This window comes from Pleurodeles waltl, chromosome 12 (assembly GCF_031143425.1).
Source record: "Pleurodeles waltl isolate 20211129_DDA chromosome 12, aPleWal1.hap1.20221129, whole genome shotgun sequence".
NCBI lineage: Eukaryota > Metazoa > Chordata > Amphibia > Caudata > Salamandridae > Pleurodeles > Pleurodeles waltl.
The window spans coordinates 630179743-630203199 of record NC_090451.1 but is presented as its reverse complement, the minus strand read 5'-3'; the positions used below and the strand labels follow the sequence as shown (position 1 = coordinate 630203199).

The window sequence follows — 23457 nt, the reverse complement described above, 5'->3', positions numbered from 1 at the left end:
AGATGTTTCTCACAGCTATTACCACTCTGGTTCACTCCAGAGTAGAGGATTTGCAAACAGAGGCACAATGAAGCATGTTGTTTCTGAACCTGACGCCAGCAGCCTCTTTGTAAGAGTAATCAGGAATAGATAAAAGAGCAGGAATGATATAGAAACTTCCTCACACAGCACAACAGACGCAGCAACCCTTCATCTACCACCAACCAAATGTTAGCACGGAGTAAAAACTAATCTGCAGTCCCTTGCTAAGAAAGTTCTACTGTAATTTCTAAGAGTAGCTTAGTCTCCAACCTCCCCACATCACTGTCTGTCCCTCCATCCTACAGCTAAAATAATTCAGGCAGTACTTATACTGTGTAAGTCATCATCCTACATCTTGTGCAATGCCAAACCGGGGTGCTGGAAATTGGCCCTTCCTGCAGGGTCACCTGTGATTTTTTTTTTTTTTTTACTTTCAACAGGACACTTTTTTGTTGGCTATAGAACTCTGTGTACTTTACCCTTGCTAGCCAGTGGTAACATGCTTTTCTTCTCCATTTCAAATGTATTAAGATTGGTATACACATTTAATTTACTTTTATGTCCCTAGTATATGGTTCAACCTATACCTAGGGCATGTAAATTAAATGATACCTAGTGTGTCACCCACCTACAGTGGCACTGCAAAACATTTCTCCAGAACTGACTCTGCAGCTTGTCTGGGCACCTTAAAAACACTGCCAACCTGGCAAAATTACCCTTTTTCCCTACCAAAAATGTAATTTTTAATGCTTATAACTTAGCCCTAAGGTAGGCCATGAAAACTAATAGGGCAGGGTTCATGGTCTCTAAAGACAGGACATGTATTTAATGTTTTACATGTCCTGACAAGAAGAAAAGCCCTCCCAAATAATTTTTCAGTTTGGTAAGGCAGGCTTTCCCATAGGTTAACACTGGTTTACACTATTTCATTTAATAAGTCCTACATTGAGTTTGGGCATGCCTAGAAAAATATTTCAAGGACTCATTTTAATAGTAGTTTAAAATCCAGCTCAAAGGTCAAGTCAGGTTTTACATTACTATTTAGGAAATTGCACTTTTAGGAAGTTGTAATTTTCTTGCCTCAAACCAAAAGGCTTTTCTGGCAGTGTCACTTGACCCCTGATGGCTCCCCTGTGTTAAAATGCGTACTGATTTCAGCGAGCGGATGAAGAGGCTCTTGGTTTGGGGAGGAGGTGTCCTCCTGAGGTTCAAAGGATGTTACCCTGTCACTGGCAGGTAAAGCTCAAACCTACGCCTGCCTCTCTTTTGTCTCTATAGTCATCCTGGCTTCAAACCCAGAGAGAGGGGATGAATTGACCAAAGGTTTAGGGGATGGACCAAGAATTGTCCTCTACTCACAAGCTGGTACTATGCATACAATTGGACCCCACAAACCTTTCCTCACAATACTGCTGAACCTGCTCTGATTTCTGAAGAAACTGAAGGAAGACTGGACCTACAATTCCTTGATTCCAGGACCCCAGAACGGACTCTAAGGGTCAGTTGGCTTGCCTCTTGTTTTTCTACAGGGTCACAATAAGCTTCCAGAGTCTTCTATTTCTCTGCAACTGCCCCGCTGACTGGTTCCAAATGGAACTGTACTGGAATCTGCTGCTGGTACCTTTTGGAGTGAATCCTAACTCACATGTGGTGTCCACAAGGCCCTGGACTCTTGATGATAGAGTGTAAACCTCCAGTTCCCAAACTGCAAGAAGGCAGACTCAAAAGCTTTTTGCCAACAGCAGTCGATGTTGAAATACTGGTCAGCCTCAACATAATAGTTTGCCCTGCTGATGAAGATCTGACTTCCAGAATTTTTTTCCTCATTTCTGTGCTTCCCACCTGCTTTCAGTATGTTGTCAAAACTGGTGTGAAACCGATGGGTGATCCTGGCAATCTATACATTTCTAAAAAGTTGATAACATTTTAAATTCATCAAGGAGTCATTTCTGTATATCTCTTAGGATTTCCCTAAAGAAAGTCACTTTTAAAATATTAAATTAGTAAATATGACAAAGTTTTCATCTGTAACTTTGCAACGGCCAATTTACAAAAGCAGTATACCATTACATCTACTATAACCTTCTGCTGCCTGGATAAATAGTCTTGATAGGTTATCCAATCACCCGAGGTACCCAAAGATAACAATTGAGCTGCACCTTACAATGGTGTTTCATTTTGTAACGAGTATACACCAACTACTGTGGTAAAATATAAAGAGTGAAAAATGGATATCAACAACAAAACCTATGGATTTCTGAAATTTAGAGTTTAGAAGCAGTGGCATTTGTGAATTTCCTAATATGTGGGTACCCATGCTAGCACATGATTCAGAGGGCAGTTGAGGAAGGAACCTGGCTGGTCCAGTCTGTATGGTTTGGATTAATCTGCTTAGTTGAGTGAGAGAGTCACTGAGTGTCGGGTTGAGTGCGGCACTGTAGGGGTTGAGTCCTTTGATGACGATTATGTGATAGCATGCCTATCTCTCCTAACTGCACTATCTACCTTCTACCCATCCGATGTCCCTGTGAAAGCACATCTAGTGGTGCTTTCTGAAAGTTAGGAGATCCTGGTCCTTGCGTAGTTTGGTGGGGAGGGAGTTCCAGGTCTTAGAGGCGAGATGGGAGAAGGATCTGCATCCGGAGGTGGTGCATTGGATGCGGGGGACTGTGGCGAGGGCGAGGTCAGCGGAGAAGTCGAGTAGGTGTGTGGAAGTGTACTCGTTCGTTAAGGTAGGCTGGTCCAGTGTTGTGGAGGGATTTGTGAGCGTGGATAAGGACTTTGAAGATGATCCTTTTGCTGATGGGCAGCCAGTGAAGGGATCTGAGGTGAGCGGAGATGTGTTTGTTGCGGGGGAGGTTGAGGATGAGACGTGCGGCTGTGTTCTGGATTCACTGGAGTTTTTGCTGAAGCTTGGCTGTGGTACCAGCGTATAGGGCGTTGCTGTAGTCCAGTGACAGTTTTTCATGTTTCTAAGGGTATCCATTTGAAGGTCTTCCGTAGCATGCGAAGGGTGTTGATACAGGAGTACGATATGGTGTTGATTTGCTGGGCCATGGAGAGAGATGAGTCTAAGTGTAGGGGGTGGTCCGAGGGCGGTGGGCCACCAGGAGTCATCCCATACTGTCTTGTTGGGGCCGAAGATGACGATTTCTGTTTTGTTTGAGTTGAATTTGAGGTGGCTTGCTGTCATCCATTTGGCGATGTAGAGGAGTCCGGCGTGTAGGTTTGTCTTGACGGTGGAAGGGTTTCTGGTGAGGGAGCTGATGAGCTGGGTGTCGTCTGCCTACGAGATTATGGTGATTCCGTGGGGGTGGAGGATGTTCGCGAGGGGGACCATGTATATGTTGAAAAGGGTAGGGCTGAGGGAGGATCCTTGGGGGACCCCGCAGATGATCTTGGTGGCTGGGGACTGGAAGGGAGGGAGGCAAACTCTTTGGGTTCTTTCGGCGAGGAAGGTGGTGGGCCAGTCTAGGGCCTTGTGTCGGATTCCTGCGTCGAAAAGGCGTGCGTGGTGGATTTGGTGGCATACAGTGTCCAAAGCTGCGGAGAGGTCCAGAAGGATGAGAGCAACGCTCTTGCCCTTGTCCACTCTGGTTCTGATGTCGTCTGTGCAGGAGATGAGGGCGGTCTCAGTGCTGTGGTTCTTGCGGAATCCAGACTGGGAGGCGTTGAGTACGTTGTTTTCCTCTAGGAAGTGAGACAGTTGGGCGTTCACTATCTCCTCAGCGACCTTGGCAGGGAAGGGGAGAAGAGAGATGGGGCAGTAGTTCGTGAGGTCTTCCGGGTCTGCTTTGGGTTTTTTGAGGAGCGCGTTGACTTCGGCGTGCTTCCAGGTGTCTGGGAAGGTTGCGGCGTCAAAGGAGCTGTTGATTACGGCGCGGAGCTGGGGAGCGATGACCTTGTTGAATATGTAGTGGGGGCAGCGGTCTGTGGGAGAGCCTGAGTGGATGGAGTTCATGTTTTTTTCGGTTTCTTCATCGTTGGTTGGGGTCCAGGTGTGTAATTTGTTGGTGTAGGGGGTGCGTTGTGTTGTCGGTCGTGTCAGTGGTGGTGACGGTGGGTGCTGATGCTGTGAAACTGTTGTGTATGTCTATGATTTAGAGGTGAAAGTAGTTGAGAGGGAGTTGCAAAGGTTTTGGGAGTGAGGGGGTTGATGGTACTGGATTTGGGTTTGATGAGCTCTTTGACGATGGTAAAGAGTTCCTTGCTGTTGTGTGAGTTATTATCTATGCGTTCTTTGTAGAATGGCCGTTTGGTGGTCCGGATGAGTTGGTGTTGTTTGCGTATGGTTGTTTTGAGGGCGGAGAAATTGCTCATTGAGGGCTCTTGGCGCCATGCTTTCTCAATTTTGTGGCAATCCCGTTTGGAGGGTTGGAGTTCTATGGTAAACCAGGGGGCGGTCTTGATGGTGTGGGTGTTGTTTCTTTTTAGTGGGGCGAGGGATTCTGCACAAGTTGTTAACCATTGCGTGAGGTAGGGGGTAGCAATGTTTTGGGGTCGCTGGTGATGGTGGGTGGAGCTTGTGCGAGTTTGGCGTTCAGGTGTTCTTTGGAGACCTTTTCGCACATTCGGTAGGGTGCGGTGTTTTTTCGGTGGTGGGTGGGGGGTTTCATGAAGGAGAAGTGGACGCAGTGGTGGTCAGTCCAGTGGAGTTCGGTGGTGTGGGTAAAGGTGACGTGGTTGCTGGAGGTGAAAATTGTGTCAAGCATGTGTCCTGCGGAGTGAGTGGGTGAGGTGACCAGTTGCTTGAGCCCGAGGTTCATGAGGTTGTCTAGCAAGGTTGTGGAGTTGCGGTTGTGGGTGCTTTCCAGGTGAAAGTTGAGGTCACCAAGGAGTATGTAGTCTGTGGAGGTGAGGGCGTGGGAGCTGATAGTATCAGCGATGGCGTCGCAAAAAGGGGGGTGGGGTCCTGGTGGTCTGTAAATGAGGGTTCCTCTGAGGGTGGTGTTGGCGTTGATGTGAATTAAAAAGTGTAGGTGTTCTGCGCCAGGCTTGGCTGTGCACAAAGGAAATCCTTGAAGAGTGCACAGGAGCTGGAGCAGCTGCAAATCACGCGGTACCCAGCAATGCAGTCTAGCTTGGGGAGGCAAGGACTTACCTCCACCAAACTTGGACTGAAGAGTCACTGGACTGTGGGAGTCACTTGGACAGAGTTGCTGAGTTCCAGGGACCACGCTCGTCGTGCTGAGAGGGGACCCAGAGGACCGGTGATGCAGTTCTTTTGGTGCCTGCGGTTGCAGGGGGAGGATTCCGTCGTCCCACAGGAGATTTCTTCGGAGCTTCTAGTGCAGAGAGGAGGCAGACTACCCCCACAGCATGCACCACCAGGAAAACAGTCGAGAAGGCGGCAGGATCAGCGATACAAGGTTGCAGTAGTCATCTTTGCTACTTTGTTGCGGTTTTGCAGGCTTCCTGAGCAGTCAGCGGTCGATTCCTTGGCAGAAGGTGAAGAGAGAGATGCAGAGGAACTCTGATGAGCTCTTGCATTCGTTATCTAAAGAATTCCCCAAAGCAGAGACCCTAAATAGCCAGAAAAGGAGGCTTGGCTACCTAGGAAGGAGGATAGGCTAGCAACACAGGTAAGAGCCTATCAGAAGGAGTCTCCAACGTCACCTGCTGGCACTGGCCACTCAGAGCAGTCCAGTGTTCCAGCAGCACCTCTGTTTCCAAGATGGCAGAGGTCTGGAGAACACTGGAGGAGCTCTGGGAACCTCCCCTGGGAGGTGCAGGTCAGGGGAGTGGTCACTCCCCTTTCCTTTGTCCAGTTTCGCGCCAGAGCAGGGCTGGAGGATCCCTGAACCGGTGTAGACTGGCTTATGCAGAGATGGGCACCATCTGTGCCCATCAAAGCATTTCCAGAGGCTGGGGGAGTCTACTCCTCCCCAGCCCTGACACCTTTTTTCAAACGGAGAAGGTGTAACACCCTCTCTCTGAGGAAGTCCTTTGTTCTGCCTTCCTGGGCCAAGCCTGGCTGGACCCCAGGAGGGCAGAAACCTGTCTGAGGGGTTGGCAGAGCAGTAGCTGCAGTGAAACCCCGGGAAAGGCAGTTTGGCAGTACCCGGGTCTGTGCTAGAGACTCGGGGGATCATGGAATTGTCTCCCCAATGCCAGAATGGCATTGGGGTGACAATTCCATGATCTTAGACATGTTACATGGCCATGTTTGGAGTTACCATTGTGACGCTATACATAGGTAGTGACCTATGTATAATGCACGCGTCTAATGGTGTCCCCGCACTCACAAAGTCTGGGGAATTTGCCCTGAGCGATGTGGGGGCACCTTGGCTAGTGCCAGGGTGCCCACACACTAAGTAACTTAGCATCCAACCTTTGCCAGGTAAAGGTTAGACATATAGGTGACTTATAAGTTACTTAAGTGCAGTGGTAAATGGCTGTGAAATAACGTGGACGTTATTTCACTCAGGCTGCAGTGGCAGGCCTGTGTAAGAATTGTCAGAGCTCCCTATGGGTGGCAAAAGAAATGCTGCAGCCCATAGGGATCTCCTGGAACCCCAATACCCTGGGTACCTCAGTACCATATACTAGGGAATTATAAGGGTGTTCCAGTATGCCCATGTGAATTGGTGAAATTGGTCACTAGCCTGTTAGTGACAATTTGGAAAGCAAAGAGAGAGCATAACCACTGAGGTTCTGGTTAGCAGAGCCTCAGTGAGACAGTTAGTCATCACACAGGGAACACATACAGGGCACACTTATGAGCACTGGGGCCCTGGCTGGCAGGGTCCCAGTGACACATACAACTAAAACAACATATATACAGTGAAATATGGGGGTAACGTGCCAGGCAAGATGGTACTTTCCTACATCATGTGTCCTCCATATGTAACCAAGGCATGTAGAGGTGAAGGGCAGCATTTTTTCATTGATTCCTGCATCCCACAGTGTGCCAGAGTTGCCCAACCTTAGGCCAAGAATTACCTCTAACATACCAGCAGCTACATATCAACATCCCTTTGCCATTGTGTTGCCATATTCCAAAAATTACCTGCATTATGCCAGGGCCTGCATTTTGCGACTGGTGCTCTTTCTTGTAAGAATTACCTCTGACTGTTGAGTGATAGTAGGTGGTCCTAGGTAATTTCAGAAGCCAATAATTACCTTGGGTATGCCATGACTATTGGCAGACTTGCAAACACAACACACACACACACACACACCCACACACTTCCCAGGAGTACTCCTGACTCTTGCTCACTTAAACTCATCCTCCTCACACACTTATAGTAACTCACACATATTCACACTCCCTCGCTCTAAGCCATACTCCAAATCACTCACAGAAATATACTGACCCATACTCACTCTCACTGTCTCTCGTACTGCTGCACATTGATTCTCACTCTCCCTTACTCACTCACTCAGTTACAAGGTCACTCACATACCTTCGCTCTCACTATTTCACCCATTCATCATTGCTAGTCTCCACTGAAACTCCACCTTGGGGAGACCCTCTGCCCAGTTTTTGACCTACAAGCAGGGACCCCACTTTGAAGCCCTCTTGAACATCCCTCAGTCCATCCGGCTAAGTCCTTGTACTTAAATGTCTGTTACAATACGTTCAAGATAGGGCCATTTACGTCTCAGTGGAATTTGGACGGGGCAGCTGTTGATGCTGCCCTAAAACAAATCTTTATAAGAGCAATAACTGTTTGACATTACCATAACGAAGTGCTTTTGCAAATGGTGGCCAATTATGGTCTCTCCGGCCCTTTTGTTTATTAAGTGCACTTACTTACAAATCTTACATGATATCAAGCACAATTAAACAGCATTTATTCACTAGCACTCTAAAAAGGTATATTACTGACCTCAAGGCTGCTAGACACTCCCCTTTCTCCTCCTTTTATTGTTTTTACATAGTAATATGAACTATTCCCTATGTGTAATCCAAGATCACAGTATCATGATTATGTATACATTCTGCTTTTACATGAAATCCAATAAGTACATTGAAAGGCCTATTGTTTTAGCTTCATTTTAAAGTAATTTATTTTTAAATAAATATATTCATAACAGAAATGTTTTACCTGTAGATTTTTAGGAATGCTATTTTCCGAAATAAACAATTTCTCTGTCTAAAACTTGAAGACCTACAAAATTAAATTACATATATTTCCAAGACAATAATTACTTACAATACTAGAATTAATGAGAGCTAACACGAAAAGAATTCGGAGTGATTATTGTGACGTCTACATTCGAAACCGTGTATTTTTAACTAAAATAATTACATACTTTTCGTTTTTTTACCACACTGAAACTGCCTTATCCCAAGTTTCTCTGTTGCTTTCAATAATCATTTCCCTGTTAAAAAAGACAAACATTTTTCAAGTTAAACGCTCCAAAATAAACATGTAATATAAAACTTTTTTATAGGTAAATGGGTAATATCACTCCATTTCCCCATCTCGGGGTTCAGTTGAAATGTAAAATGTCACTTGATGTGCCTCTCCAGCCACTCGGCAGTCTTCTGTGTGTTCCCTATTTCCCCCTATTCCTGCCAAATTCCCGTTGCCCAAGTGTCTTGTGCCCCCCCTTACAGTCAATCAGTGGTGGCTCGTCGGAGGGAAAAGGAGCGGGGGGGGGTGGGGGTGACACGTGGCGGGCGGGGCACGATAAACAAAACATATATATGCAATAATACTTTTTTTTAAGTTACTTTTTGTGCCGCACCTCGCCGCTCTGATCTGCTCCTCGACTGGACTGCACGCACAGGCTCCCAGCCTGCCCTTCATCCATTCCTAACGTTTCTTTCATGCTGCTGGCAGCATGAAAGCAGCATTAGGATTGGACGGAGCTCCCAGCCAGGGCACTCCAAGACAGAGTGGAAGTCTCTGCCTGCTGTTTCCAACCCAGCAACGCAGTGCCGGCGTTGCTGGGTTGGAGAGGGCCCAATGTGCATGTGTGTTTGGCCGGGCTGAGACAGCCGGCCAAGCATACATGCGCACTGAGGGAGAGTGCTGTGCACTCCCCTCATCCTGTCACAGCCCCATGGCCCCACTCCTTTTACTATAAAACAATAATAAATGTAGTTTATTATCATTTTATAGTAAACATTTTGCAGCTGCTGCTGTTGGCGTGGGGGTTAGGGGGGGACTGGTAGAACGATGCTCCTCCGCAATAGCAGAGGAGCCACCCCTGCTGTCACTGCCTCATATACTACATCTGATAGCTGACTGGCTCCTCCATGTCATGCAGGACGCTCAGAGGAGTTAGTGTGAGGCAGTTGTCACTCAACCCTGCACCCTGTTCTCAACTGAAGAGCAGGAAATGGGCCAGATACCAATAAGCTGATCGTTCCTGTCCTACAGCACTCAGTCGGGCAAAGGGAGGTTTGACACCGTGGCCTGCTACCCACCCCAATACCCAGTTCTCCACTGCAAACAGGGCACAGGAGTGGGTAACATAGTCTGTGTCATGTGCAATATGCAGGCCATAGAGGAACAGAAACCAGCGGCTCGTAGTGATCAGCTACTCAATGTCCAACCCATTGTGTTACCACAGAGGGCAGGTCAGGGTCACCTGTCGCCCACCCCTGCACCCTCTACTCAGTTGGGATCATTATGCTTGTACAGGCATTAGAAATTTAGGCCCATATTTATGCGCTGCCCTGTGTAAAAGGGAAAGGGAGAAATGCACCCTATCTATGGCATATGGAGCATCCTTGTCCTTCTCCAGTGTGCTGGGGCCTTTTTGACAGCCTAGTGCTAAAGCAGGCATCCTTGCACCATGGTGCCGGGGTGTCTGCTTTCTAGAGGGGCACCTTTCTGTACAAATACAATCCTGGTAGGTTTTTTCTCTTTCTATGTGTGCTGCAAAATGCATCACACAGAAAGAGGAACAAAATAGCCGAAATAAAGATATTTTTCCTCCTTACGCCTCACCTGGGGAGGTGAAAAGTTTTGGCGAAATCCCAGGTTTACAAAGTCTTGCAAATTCGGAGATGTGTAAAAATCCAACTGCGTTGCTGAGGAGCACCCACCACAATGCCCATGGAATGCCTCCATTGCGCAGAGTATGGCAAAGCAGCGATTTGCACTGATGCCTTACTCCATATCTAGGAGGCCATTCAAAGCCAAGCAAAGTGGCTTTGCATTGCCTATGTATCCTGTCAGTTACACGCCATAAATTAACCAGTGTTCACTCTCTGGTAGCTTGGTACAAAGCAGGCAGGCTTAACGCAGGAGGCAATGTGTAATTATTTGTGCAACACTTAAAATAATAAAACATTGAAAAAGACAGACAAAAGTAATCCACACCAGGTTTTAAAAATAGATTTTAATTTGATGAACAAAACGAAGACCAAAACAACAAATATGCAATATGGAGATATCAAAATATGATTTTTTTAAGAATATCTACAATTGTACTTCTTAAAAGATTAAGTGTCAACCAGGGCTATCGGGTCACGCTAGACCGGGGTAAATCCAAAGTTTAGGCTGACCATGAGGGAGTGTGGGCTGGCTACAAGGACCAACCCTGTGCCACTGACACAGTACCTTGTGTGGAGGATTGCGTCGACATTGAAGATCCGATGAGAGGACCAGAGGAGGCGATGTGAAGGTGTTGAGCCAGTTTTGATTCACTCAATCAAAGATGCGTCCTGTTGGGCCATGCAGCAGGTGATGCATCGGGGCTATTGGTGATGCGTCGATCCTGAGCAACGCAATCAAGGTTGCAAAGTCCTCATCATCAGCAGCAATGTGTTGTCGTTGAAGTGAGATGAGGCGGTTCAGATCGGCATAGTCACAGCTATGCGCAGATTCTGCTGGATCAACAAAGGGAAACACACTTCCAAGGGCATAGGCCTGGACTGGCACCACCTGGCAGGGTAGGACTCACAGTTGCCAGAGTCCAGCAGCTGTAGTAGAGGTGAGTGAAGTCTATGATATCCCTGAGACTTCAGAAAAAGGCAAGCCAGAAAGCCCTTGCAGTCACTTTCATTGTGAGGATATAAAGATACAGGTCCAGTTCTTTTCACTCCCAGGAAAGGAAGGCACCAGGGCAGGTACAGCAAAGCAGGAGTCCAGCAAAGTCTAGTAGAGTTCCAGCAGAATTACAGTCCCTTTAGCAGCACACCAGTCTTTCTTCCTGGCAGAATGCCCTATGGTCCAGACGTGTACTGATTTGGTAGGGTCAGAAGTACAGTTCTTATACCTAGTGGTGCCTTTGAAGTGGGAGAAACTTCAAAAAGAGGCCTTCGAAGTGCACAAAGTCCTTGTCCGTCCTGCTGTGACCTCACACAAACTAGAGTGGGTTAGGCAGATCTTTGTGAGGGCTCAGCACCCACTCCCTTCAGTTGTCACCTCTTCCCTCCTATCCTGACCGGGATGGGCCATCAACATGCAGATATCTATTCAGTCACACCTAAGCTCCCTTTGTGTGTGGCTGTCTGGAAGGAATGCACAAGAGCCCACCCGTCACCACCCAGACGTGTATTCAGAGACAGGCAGAAGGCACTAGATAACTTAACCCCTTGGTCACCACGGACGTAATGAATACGTCCCTGGCTGCAGGGCTGAGGCGACAAGGAAGGAACAATTACATCCTGTGACTGGCTCATGGGGGGAGCGCAAGCGCACACCACACGAGCCTCCCACTCACCCCCACAGGGCAGGGATGGAAGGGGAATAGCTTACCCTTCCAGCCCTGACCGCCCCCTGTGATGTCAGAGGTTGCCTCCCAGCTCAGCTCCCAGTGCAACTGAGGAGAAATAGATTAGTTTCACCCCGATACGGGGTCAGGGGAGGTCAGGGAGGCATGAAAAGGCAAGAAAAGGCTTTTCCTTTTCTTTTCATGTTGCTCTGAGCATTCCTGCAGCCCGATCGCATAGTGATCGGGCCGCAGGAATGGCACTAGACCCCAGGGATTTTATTTTTTATATGACATTGGCAGGGGGAGCAAAGCTTTTGGCAAGAGTCGCTCCCCAAGGGGGGCATTTTTATAAGGCCATTTCTGCCCCCCTTGGGGGCAGATCAGCCTATATTAATTAGGCCAATCTGCCCCTAGGGAAGCCAGAAGCTACTAGACACCAGGGATAGTTATTGTTTTTATTTTTTACAAGTGGAGAAGGGGTCGCTCCCCTGAGGGGGTAAATTGTTTTTAAGTCATTTATGCCCCCATGGGGGCAGATTGGCCTATTTTTATTAGGAAAACCTGCCCAAGAGGGGCAGAAACCACAAGACTCCAGGGATTTCTTTTTGCAACAATTTTCAAAAACAGTAGAGACCCCTTAGGCAGGGGTCGTACCCCTGGGGAACAAACATATTTAAGGGCATTTCGACCTCCCTTGGGGCAGATCAGACTATTTTAATAAGGCCGATCAGGTTGCTCCCCTGGGGGGGGGGGAATTTATTATAGGCCGTTTACGCCCACCTTGGGGGCAGATCGGCCTATTTTGCTTAGGCCAATCTGCCCCCAAGGGGAGTAGATACCACTAGACACCAGAGATTTGTTTTTTGTGCCAATTTCACGCAAGGGAAGCGACCCCTTAAGCAAGGGTCGCTCCCCTGGGGCGGATTTTTTTTTAATGCAGATCTGCCTATTTTTGTAAGGCTCATCTGCCCCCCCCGGCGGGGCAGAAAGCCCACCAGACACCAGGGAAGATTTATTTTTACAAAAAAAGAGGGTGGGGGTATGGCCATACCCCCACCCCCAAGAAATGGGGGCAAAGCTGTTGGGGCAATTACACCTGATTCACTCTCTGGGGGCAAAAAGCCTACTAGATGCTAGAGAATTAAAAAAATATACAAAATAGTGGGGTGGTGGCTACCAACCAGTATGGGCATGGTTATGTCCCAACCACAACTAAAGGGGGTAACAGTCTTTCAGCCCTCCCCTCACACTAAAAGATCTTATCACAATGGCAAGCAAAAGGACATTTGATTATTTTGGGTTTTGGTTTTACATTCGAGCCATGAGAGCTTACCTAACTGTCAAAATCGTCCCACTTGGAATGACGAGGGCTGTACTTTTTGGACTTTGGGATGCTACCATGTAGAAAAATCTACGAGACCTAGACACATCTGAAAACTAAACATCCGAGTAAGTCCAGGGTGGTGGGCTTCACATGCACCCAGCACCATTTTCTTATCCACAAATGCCGTGCAAACCTCCAACTTTGCTAGAAATCAAACATTTTTGTGATGGACCCTTTCGGAATCTGCAGGAATACAGAAAATTCCTACAAAACAGCATTGTCACATCTATACTGATAACAATTCTGCCCCAGTTGTCGGCTTAAAACATTTTTTTCCAAACTGGCCTTTTGGACCTGCTCTGGTTCCCCCTCAATATCGACATATTTACAGCTCTTCCCTGTCACCGGCACTTGGCCCACCTATACAAATGAGTTACCATGTTTATCGGGTGACTGAGGGGAAGGTTGAGTGGTAGGAAATTTGTGCCAGTGCAGTGATTCCACACAGAAATGTGGGACAATGTGATTTTTTTTTTTTAGGTTTGCCCCCGCAAAAACAGATAGTTTTGAATTAGATCATTTTGATGTGTCCACGTAGTGTTTTGTGGCATTTCCTGTCACAGGCACCAGGCCTACCCATACAAGTGACATACCATTTTTATCGGGAGGCTTGAGGGAATGCTGGGTGAAAGGAAATCTGTGGCTCCTCTTAGATTACAGAACTTTCTATCACTGAAATGTGAGGAAAAAGTGTTTTTTGCCACATTTTGAGGTTTGCTAAGGATTCTGGGTAACAGAACCTGGTGAGAGTGCCACAAGTTACCCCATCCTAGATTCTCTCAGGTGTCTAGTTTTAAAAAAATGCACAGGTTTGATAGGTTTCCTTAGGTGCCGGATGAGCTAGAGGCCAAAATCCACATCTAGGCACTTTCCAAAAAACACATCAGATTTCAATGTAAAAATGTGATGCGTCAATGTTGCATTTCCTGTCGCGGGCATTAGGCCTACCCACGCAAGTGAGGTACCTTTTTTATCGGGAGACTTGGGGGAACACAGAATAGCAGAACAAATATTATTGCCCCTTGTCTTTCTCTACATTTTTTCCTTCCAAATGTAAGACAGTGTGTAAAAAAGACGACTATTTGGGAAATGCCCTGTTATTCACATGCTAGTATGGGGACCTCGGAATTCAGAGTTGTGCAAAAAAAAAACACTGCTTCTCAACACCTTACCTTGTGCCCATTTTAGAAATGCAAAGGTCTCCTTGATACCTATTTTTCAATCTTTATATTTCACCAAATTAATTGCTTTATACCCAGTATACAAGGAAAACCCATTGCAAGGTGCAGCTCCACTATTGGTTCTGGGAACCTAGGGTTCTCGATGAACCTATAAGCCCTAATATATCCCTGCAACCAGAAGAGTCCAGGAGACGTAACGGTATATTGCTTTAAAAAATCTGCCATAGCTGGAAAAAATTACAGAAGAAAACGTGGACAGAAATTGCTCTTTTTTTTCACCTCAATTTCAATATTTTTTTATTTTAGCTGTTACTTTCTGTAGGAAAACCTTGAAGGGTCTACAGAAATGACCGCTTGCTGATTTCAATGTTATCTACTTTTCAGAAATGTTTGGCTGTCCAAGATCCAGCATTAGTTTCACACCTATTTCTGTCACTAACTGGAAGGAAGCTGAAAGCACAAAAAATAGTAAAATGGGGTATGTCCCAGTAAAATGACAAAAATTGTGTTGAAAAATTAGGTTTTCTGATTCTAGTCTGCATGTTCCTGAAAGCTGGGAAGATGGTGATTTTAGCACCGCAAACCTTTTGTTGATGCCATTTCTAGGGGGAAAAAACAAGCTTTCTTCTGCAGCCCTTTACCCCCATTTAAAAAAAAAAAAACGTTTGTTGTATTTTGGCTACTTACTTGCTTTCCTCCAGGGGAAACCCCAAACTCTGAGTACCTCTAGAATCCCTAGGATGTTGGGAAAAAAGGATGCAAATTTGGTGTGGGTAGCTTGTGTGGACAAAATGTTATGAGGGCCTAAGCGCAATCTGCCCCAAATAGCCAAAAAAAAGGCCTGTCATTTGAGGGGGAAAACTCCAGACAGAGAAGGGGTTAAAGTAAGAAAATGCCAACTTTCTAAACAAGGCATTTTCCAATTTGCAATTTAAAATCTGACTTCACCATGAGCTGTGATTTGAAATTGTGATTCAAGAGATGCTGAACTTGGGGATCCTATCTCTTCCCTTTGGAAATTACACTTATAAAATGTAATAAGGCTATCCCAGTGTTAACCTGTGGGACAGATAAGCCTTGAAAGAGTGAAAGACAAATTGAATAGTTTTTCACTACCTGCACATGTAAAACTTAAAAGTACATGACCAACTTTCGAAATACACTGCACCCTGCTCTTGGGGCTGTCCAGGCCCTACCTTAGGGGTGACATACATATTCAAAAGTAAGCTTTGGGCCTGGCAAGAGGGTTAACTTGCCAGGTGAACATGGCAGTTTAAAACTGCACACACAGGCTGTGCAATGGCAGGCCTGAGCCATGTTTACAATGCTACTGAAGGGGTGGCACAATCAGAACTGCAGGCCCACCAGTAGTATTTAATTTACAGGTGCTGTGCACAGTAGTGCACTTTATTAGGGACTTATAAGTTAAATTAAATATGTCAATTGTGGATGTTGCAATCAAACCATATTTAGAGAGAGAACATACACTTTAGCACTGGTCAGCAGTGGCAAAAGTGCTAAGAGCCCTAAGACCAACAAAAATAAAATCAGCAAAAAGTGGAGGGAAAAACGCAAAATCTTTGGGGTGACCCTGCAGAATAGGCCAGGTCCAACAACAGATGACATCTAGCCAACTCATCCATGACTTGCAGCATTGTGCAGATTTGCAGTTTATGGAGGAGTGGATTGACTCGCATCAGTTCCTTGTTCTTTTTCTAAATTCCTGTCTTTCCCGCAACCAAGCTGATGGGGGAGGTGTTAACCACCCCTCACCCTTGACAAGGGGAGGGATATTCAATAAGTAAAAACAACAAGTGATGGACGGAATGCTGAACATTGTCAAACACTCACCCCCAGTCATAGATCTGGGTTTAATCCATCGTTCTTTTGCTCACCATGCCACCCCAGTTTGGACCCAGCCATATGCAAATCAGTCTTGACCCTGTTCCTCATGGGAACAGTCCAGACCGAACTGCCAAGCCAGGTCCTCACTGGACCGGAAACAAGCATCCTGGGACCGAACAAGTGCTGAACATTGTCAAACACTCACCCCCAGTCATAGATCTGGGTTTAATCCATCGTTCTTTTGCTCACCATGCCACCCCAGTTTGGACCCAGCCATATGCAAATCAGTCTTGACCCTGTTCCTCATGGGAACAGTCCAGACCGAACTGCCAAGCCAGGTCCTCACTGGACCGGAAACAAGCATCCTGGGACCGGTTTCAGGGTTTCACCCCTCATCAGCCAAGGCTAGCTTAAATCCAGTGGCATGGGAAGCACGGGACCCACGTCTGGGCATACCCTTCCCACTTAGGGTGACAAAGCAAAAACAACAAGTGATGGACGGAATGCTGAACATTGTCAAACACTCACCCCCAGTCATAGATCTGGGTTTAATCCATTGTTCTTTTGCTCACCATGCCACCCCAGTTTGGACCCAGCCATATGCAAATCAGTCTTGACCCTGTTCCTCATGGGAACAGTCCAGACCGAACTGCCAAGCCAGGTCCTCACTGGACCGGAAACAAGCATCCTGGGACCGGTTTCAGGGTTTCACCCCTCATCAGCCAGGCTAGCTTGAATCCAGTGGCATGGGAAGCACAGGACCCACGTCTGGGCATACCCTTCCCACTTAGGGTGACAAAGCAAAAACAACAAGTGATGGACGGAATGCTGAACATTGTCAAACACTCACCCCCAGTCATAGATCTGGGTTTAATCCATCGTTCTTTTGCTCACCATGCCACCCCAGTTTGGACCCAGCCATATGCAAATCAGTCTTGACCCTGTTCCTCATGGGAACAGTCCAGACCGAACTGCCAAGCCAGGTCCTCACTGGACCGGAAACAAGCATCCTGGGACCGGTTTCAGGGTTTCACCCCTCATCAGCCAGGCTAGCTTGAATCCAGTGGCATGGGAAGCACGGGACCCACGTCTGGGCATACCCTTCCCACTTAGGGTGACAAAGCAAAAACAACAAGTGATGGACGGAATGCTGAACATTGTCAAACACTCACCCCCAGTCATAGATCTGGGTTTAATCCATTGTTCTTTTGCTCACCATGCCACCCCAGTTTGGACCCAGCCATATGCAAATCAGTCTTGACCCTGTTCCTCATGGGAACAGTCCAGACCGAACTGCCAAGCCAGGTCCTCACTGGACCGGAAACAAGCATCCTGGGACCGGTTTCAGGGTTTCACCCCTCATCAACCTTTTATAGTAGTCCTTCAACATATATTGTAGATCTGTCACTAATGTGCTAGGCATAGCAAGGGGCGATGGTTGTTCTGTCTGTGGATAAGATGTTGAGGCATAACTAGGCTGGTAATGTTGATCCTCTTCTTCATCAAACTCTTGGCATTTGACATTGAGTTGGGACGGGCTACTAGCTGCCCCAAACATTCCGTCGTTTTGAGAGTATGCATCATCGTCATCATCGTCTAAAAGATGTTGCGGTGGGTATGGCAACACTTTACTTGGTGAGGTATGCATCGGCAGAATATCAGACGCCTTGTCCCCTATATTAATAAGTGAAAGGGGTAAGAATCTGGTGGAGTCGTCCTGATGGTATGAGGAATGGTGTGGCGAAGTATCCAGGTAGGTGGATGGTTTGTAAACTGTTAGTGCTGTGGAAGATATAATCGTCGACGGTTCCCTCGTCGACGGCTCTCTCGTCGACGGCTCTCTCGTCGACGGTTCCCTCGTCGACGGTTCCCTGGTCGATGGATCTCTCGTCGACGGTTCCGTCATTGACGGCGTCTCCTTTGTCAACGAAACCTTCGTCGATGGTCCCTTCGTCGACGGGTACTTTATAGACGACGGTCGTTTCGCCGACGTATCTTGTGTAGATGCCGTCGTCGGCAGTGCCTTTTTAAACCTCATTGAGAGGTGCTTCGTAGATGGGAGTGCCCTGGTTGATTGGTGAACCCAGGAGGCCTCCGCTGTCGACGATGTGGTTGCCGACGAAGCTTTCTTGAAATTTTTTGCTGCAATTATCGTCGTCGATGACAACGGTGACGTCATAATCATCGGTGAGGCTGGTGTTGTGAACGTCGACGATACTGTGGTCGCTGTTACCGTCGACACAGTCGTCGACGGGGTGGTCGTCGACGGTTGTTTTTTCACCGAAAAGAGTTTTTCTGGCTCTTTTTGTGGTGACAGAGACAGGGACGGCTTTTTTGAGGTGCTTTTTCGGTGCAAAGGCGTAGTAGGTTCTGAATTAACCTTTTTTGGCCCATGTTTAAATGTCTCTGCGTGGAAAACATCCTTTTTCGCTTCAGTAGAGACTTGTTTTGTCTTTTTGGGCACCTTCCTTGGTGGTTCATCCGACCCTCTACTTCTCTCACCTGTTCTTTTCTGAGGGCGAGAAGTCTGTGATGACGCTTCGCTGTCGTCTGAGGAAGGATGTTCAAAGGCTTTCTGTTTTTGCAGCCATAAGAGAAGTCTACCCTCACGGTCTTTGAGGGTTTTTTGACTAAAGGTGCAACAGATTTTGCAGTCTCTCACCTTGTGGTCTGGATGAAGGCAGTAGATACACTTCTTGTGGGGGTCATCAACATGCAGTTTCTTCTTCCCACAGTTGTCACAGTCTCTGAACAGACCCTTCTTTGCCTTTTCAGACATAGTAAAGCTGTAACTAGTTTCCTGAGAGAAAAAACAATCTTCAGTCAGAGAATAGGAAAAAACTGAGCAGAGCTCAGGGAGACTCCCTTCACACGACGTGCGGTAGAAAATCTGAGGGAATTCAGCCTCTGTTGGGAGTGTTTGGGAGGGGCTGAATCCTGATTGGTTGATACTGAAGTTTGGGTCTTTTTCACAAAACAAGGTGGATAGACTGTAAAATACCCTATGAGGCCTACTAGGGCCTACTGGTTTTACTTTTACTGACTTACTGCTTTATGTATTTAAGTTTACCGTCAGGCTCCCACCTCGACGACGGGGATGATTCAAGCATGTGAATCTATGAAAGATCCAATACTGGAGAAATATATATATATATATATATATATATATACACAAAGAGTAACATGTGGCTTTCAACGTTTTACAGTGATTCCATACTATAACACCAGGAATCTGAAATGTCATAAATCCTCTACAATGTTTTTAGTAACAGTCCACATTAAATTCTGTGTCGACGTTTCGACCCAATCAGTAGATAAATTACCAGCGGGTTATCATCAGGACTAATACGTAATAATGTACAAGTTACTTGCCTTCGGTAACGATATTTCTGGTACAGACATATTCCAGTTGCAGATTCCTTACCTTAGAATTTTCCCCCCGGCATCAGACTGGATCCAGAGTTTTTCCTTCAAGCAATACCCTTGCGTGTTGGTAGGTGGAGTCAGTAAACTCCGTGGGCATCGCTGGTGTCGTAGTCGCCGTGATGATGTCGGGAGTAGTACAAAGACGCCACCTCAGCGCAGTAACTTAAGTTTCTTTTCATGACTTTCCACGCCAAAGCGTAGGGCCGCGAAGAACACTGAGATTGGTGCGCCAGAGCTAAGGTCCTGAAAGGAGAATCCCTGTCCCTAGAAATCAGTTTGCAAGCAGCAAGGATGGCTGGGCTGGTAAGGAATCTGCAACTAGAATATGTCTCTACCATATATATCGTTACCAAAGGTAAGTAGCTTGTAAATCTGATAGAGACTTCTAGTTGCAGATTCCTTACCTCAGAATAGATACCCAAGCAATGCCATCCTTGGAGGTGGGCTGCGAACCAAGACCATACTAGGAAGTCCTGCAGGACCGAACGACCAAAGTAGCCGCCCCGACTGACCTGACTGTCCAGGCAGTAATGTTTAGCAAACGTGTGCAAGGATGCCCACGTAGCTGCCTGGCAGCTATCCAGGACAGGAACTCAGCGTGTTAACGCAGTAGAAGCAGCAATTGCTCTGGTGGAATGAGTGTGCAAGCCCTCAGGGAGTTGCTTCTTGGCCAAAGCGTAGCACATCTTGATGCAAAGAAGTACCCATCAAGAGATTGTACGTTTTTGCACCGCCTTTCCTTTCTTCGCACCCACATATCCAACAAAGAGTTGAGCGTCCACCTGGAAATCTTTGGTACGATTCAGATAGAACGGCAACGCTCTTTTTAGGTCCAGACAGAGGAGTCTCTCCTCCTTATGAGAAGTATGTGGGGGGTGTAAAAAAGTAGGCTAGGTGATGGACTGGCCTACATGAAAAGGCGTAACAACCTTGGGGAGGAAGGAAGCCTTAGTGCGCAACACCACTTTGTCAGGCTGCACAGACAAATATGGGGGCTTTGAAGAAAGAGCCTGAAGCTCACTCACTCTACAAGCAGACGTGATAGCAACAAGAAAAACAGTCTTGAAAGTAAAGAGCCGTAATGGACAATTGTGCATCAGCTCGAATGGAGTACACATTAAAAAAGTAAGAACAAGATTGAGGTCCCACTGAGGCATGATCAATGGAGTGGGAGGAAAGAAATGGGTGAGACCTTTAAGGAAGTGATTGACAATAGGAGACTTAAAGAGTGAAGGCCGATCAGGTAACATAAGAAAGGCCAGATAAATACCCTTTAAGGGTGCCCAAAGCAGAGCCCTGCTGGGCTAAAGAAATAATGAACAAAAGAACCTCAGAAAGAGGAGCAGAAAGGGGGTCATACAGATTTGTTGGTACACCATGACACAAATTTATGTGAACGACAGGGGCATACCATTTTGGTGGAGGGACGCCTGGCTGCAAGATAATGTTACAGACTTCGGGTGGAAGGTCAAAAGCCGTCAATTGCTGCCGCTCAATCTCCGCGCATGAAGGCGGAGACTGGACAGGTTCGGGTGGAGAACCGCCCCCTGCTGCTGCAACAGGAGATCCTCCCAAAGAGGCAGTCTGAGTGGAGAATCCGTGGCCATTCTCAATAGCTCGGGATACGATACTCTCTGTGCCCAGTCCAGAGCCACCAAGATAACTTGAGCCCAATCGTTCCTGATCTTTTTGAGAACTCTGGGCAGAAGTAGTATAGGCAGAAAGGCATAAAGGAGGCCGGAGTTCCACTCGAGACGAAAAGCGTCTCCGAGCGACTGCTGCCTTGGAAACTCCAACACGCAAAACAGATGACATTGTGAGTTCTCTGCAGAGGCAAACAGATCTAACAAAGGCTCTCCCCACTGCAGAAAGAGTCCTTGTGCCACCTCCCGATGAAGACACCTTTCGTGGTAAGCTATGCATCGACGGCTGAGTTTGTCTGTTCTGGCGTTCAGAGAGCCCGCCAGGTGTTGAACCACCAGGGCAATGCCCTGATGTTCCAGCCATGTCCAGAGGAGTAGTGCCTCCTGACAAAGGGTCCAGGACCCTACACCGCATTGTTTGTTGGAGTACCACATGGTGGTAGTGTTGTCTGTGAACACTTGCACTACCTTTCCATTGAGAGAGGGAAGAAATGCTTTCAACGCAAGCCTGATCACCCGGAGCTCCAGAAGATTGATATGGAGCACAGACTCCACCGGAGACCAGAGCCTCTGAGATTGGCCTCTCCCATGTGGTCGCCCCATCCCAGAAGTGACGCATCTGTCACTATGGAGAGATCTGGTTCAGGAAGGGAGAGGGTTCTGCTGTGGACCCAATGCAGATTCGTAAGCCACCACTGCAGATCTGGACCATGTCGGAGAGATTTCCCTGATGCTGCGCCCACTGGAACTTCAAGTCCCACTGCAGAACCCGCATATGCCACTTAGCATGTGTCACTAGCAGGATGCAGGAGGCCATGAGGCCCAGCAGCCTCAGAGTCAGTGTCACCGAAACCCAAGACAGAGGCTGAAAGATCGGAATCATAGCCTGATTATCTTGGACTCGCTTTTCGGAAGGATATGCCATAAACGGCATTGGGTCCAGAACAGCTCAGATGAAAGGGAGCGTCTGAGAAGGAGTCAGGTGTGACTTCTGCATATTTATAGTGAACCCCATTGTGTGAGGGAAGTTTGCTGTAGTCTGCAGGTGGGAGACAAATTTCTGGGGTGAGTCCACCTTCAACAGCCAGTAGGGGAAAACTGAAACCCCCAACATGCGCAGATGAGCTGCAACCACCGCCATCACTTTCGTGAACACCCAAGGGGAGGTGGTAAGGGCTAAGGGGAGCACGGTAAATTGAAAGTGCTTGTGACCTACCACGAATCGTAGGTAACGTCTGTGGGCAGGCAGGATGGGAATGTGGAAATAAGCGTTCAGAGCTACCATCCAGTCGCCTGAGTCTAAGACAGACAAGACCTGAGCCAGGGTGAGCATTTTGAATTTCTCCTTCTTGAGGAAGAGATTGAGGTCCCGAAAGTCTAGGATAGGGCGTAAGCCCTTGTCTTTTTTGGGCACCAAAAAAGTAGCGGGAATAACAGCCACGACCTACTTCTGGCGCAGCGACCTTCTCTATGGCTCCCTTGGCCAAGAGAGCTGCAACTTCCTGGTGGATAAATACCAATTGATCCTCCGGAATATGGCAGACTGATGGAGGCATGGCCGGTGGGGCAGATTTGAAGGGGAGGGAGTAGCCCCTTCGAACGGTATGCAAAACCCACCTGTAGTGATGGATTCCCAGTGGGGCAGGTGATGGAGAATCCTGCGCCAACTGGGCCAAGGTGGAGGCTGCAGCGGGGGCAGGGGTAGACTAGGCATACCTCTGGTTCCCTATCCCACGCCCATGTGGGATTCCGCGTCCCTGGCCATGCAGCGGCTGAACAGCATGGGTGGCACTGTGGCTGGGATAGGGACACAACAGGGAGCCCCTTCCATGGCCACGAAAAGGACGAAAGGCGGTTGGTGGCGAGGGGCAGTGGAAAGGCCGAGGGACCATACCCAGGGAGTCCTTGAACCTCTTCAAAGCCGAGTCCGCCTTGTCTCCACAGAGACGGGAGCCATCAAATGGCATGTCCATAAGAGTCTGTTGGACCTCCAATGAAAAACCAGATGTACCCAAACAGGCGTGGTGCCTCAAGGCTACCGTCGTTGCAACCGATCTACCTAGAGAGAGTCGGTCGTGTCCAGCCCACATCTAATCGTTAACTTGGCCGCAACTCTCCCATTGGTGACAGCCTGGGCGACGATAGCACAGGCCTCCTCCGGTATCTGCGGCAGAACCTGCGTGACCGTATCCCACAGAGAGTGGGTATAGCGGCCCAAAAGGCATGCGGTGTTCACGGACCGCAGCGCAAGACTGGAGGAAGAAAACATCTTCTTCCTAAATTGTTCCAGCCTTTTTGATTCCCTATCCGGGTGTGCGGAAGGGAAGGCGCCCGAGGA

The 23457-nt window shown here is 47.6% G+C and overlaps 1 protein-coding gene across 1 annotated transcript in view; it reads right to left on the bottom strand.

Moving 5' to 3' along the window:
- The window catches only part of LOC138267163 (uncharacterized), a 60282-nt gene extending 37073 nt beyond the window's left edge, over positions 1-23209 (bottom strand). The window contains exons 1-2 of the mRNA XM_069216014.1: positions 23014-23209; positions 22336-22520 (exon numbers count right to left, since the gene is read on the bottom strand). Of these exons, the coding sequence (XP_069072115.1) occupies positions 22336-22520; positions 23014-23209 (381 nt within the window). The remainder of the gene's footprint in view (positions 1-22335; positions 22521-23013) is intronic.
- Between the last annotated feature and the right edge of the window lie 248 nt (positions 23210-23457).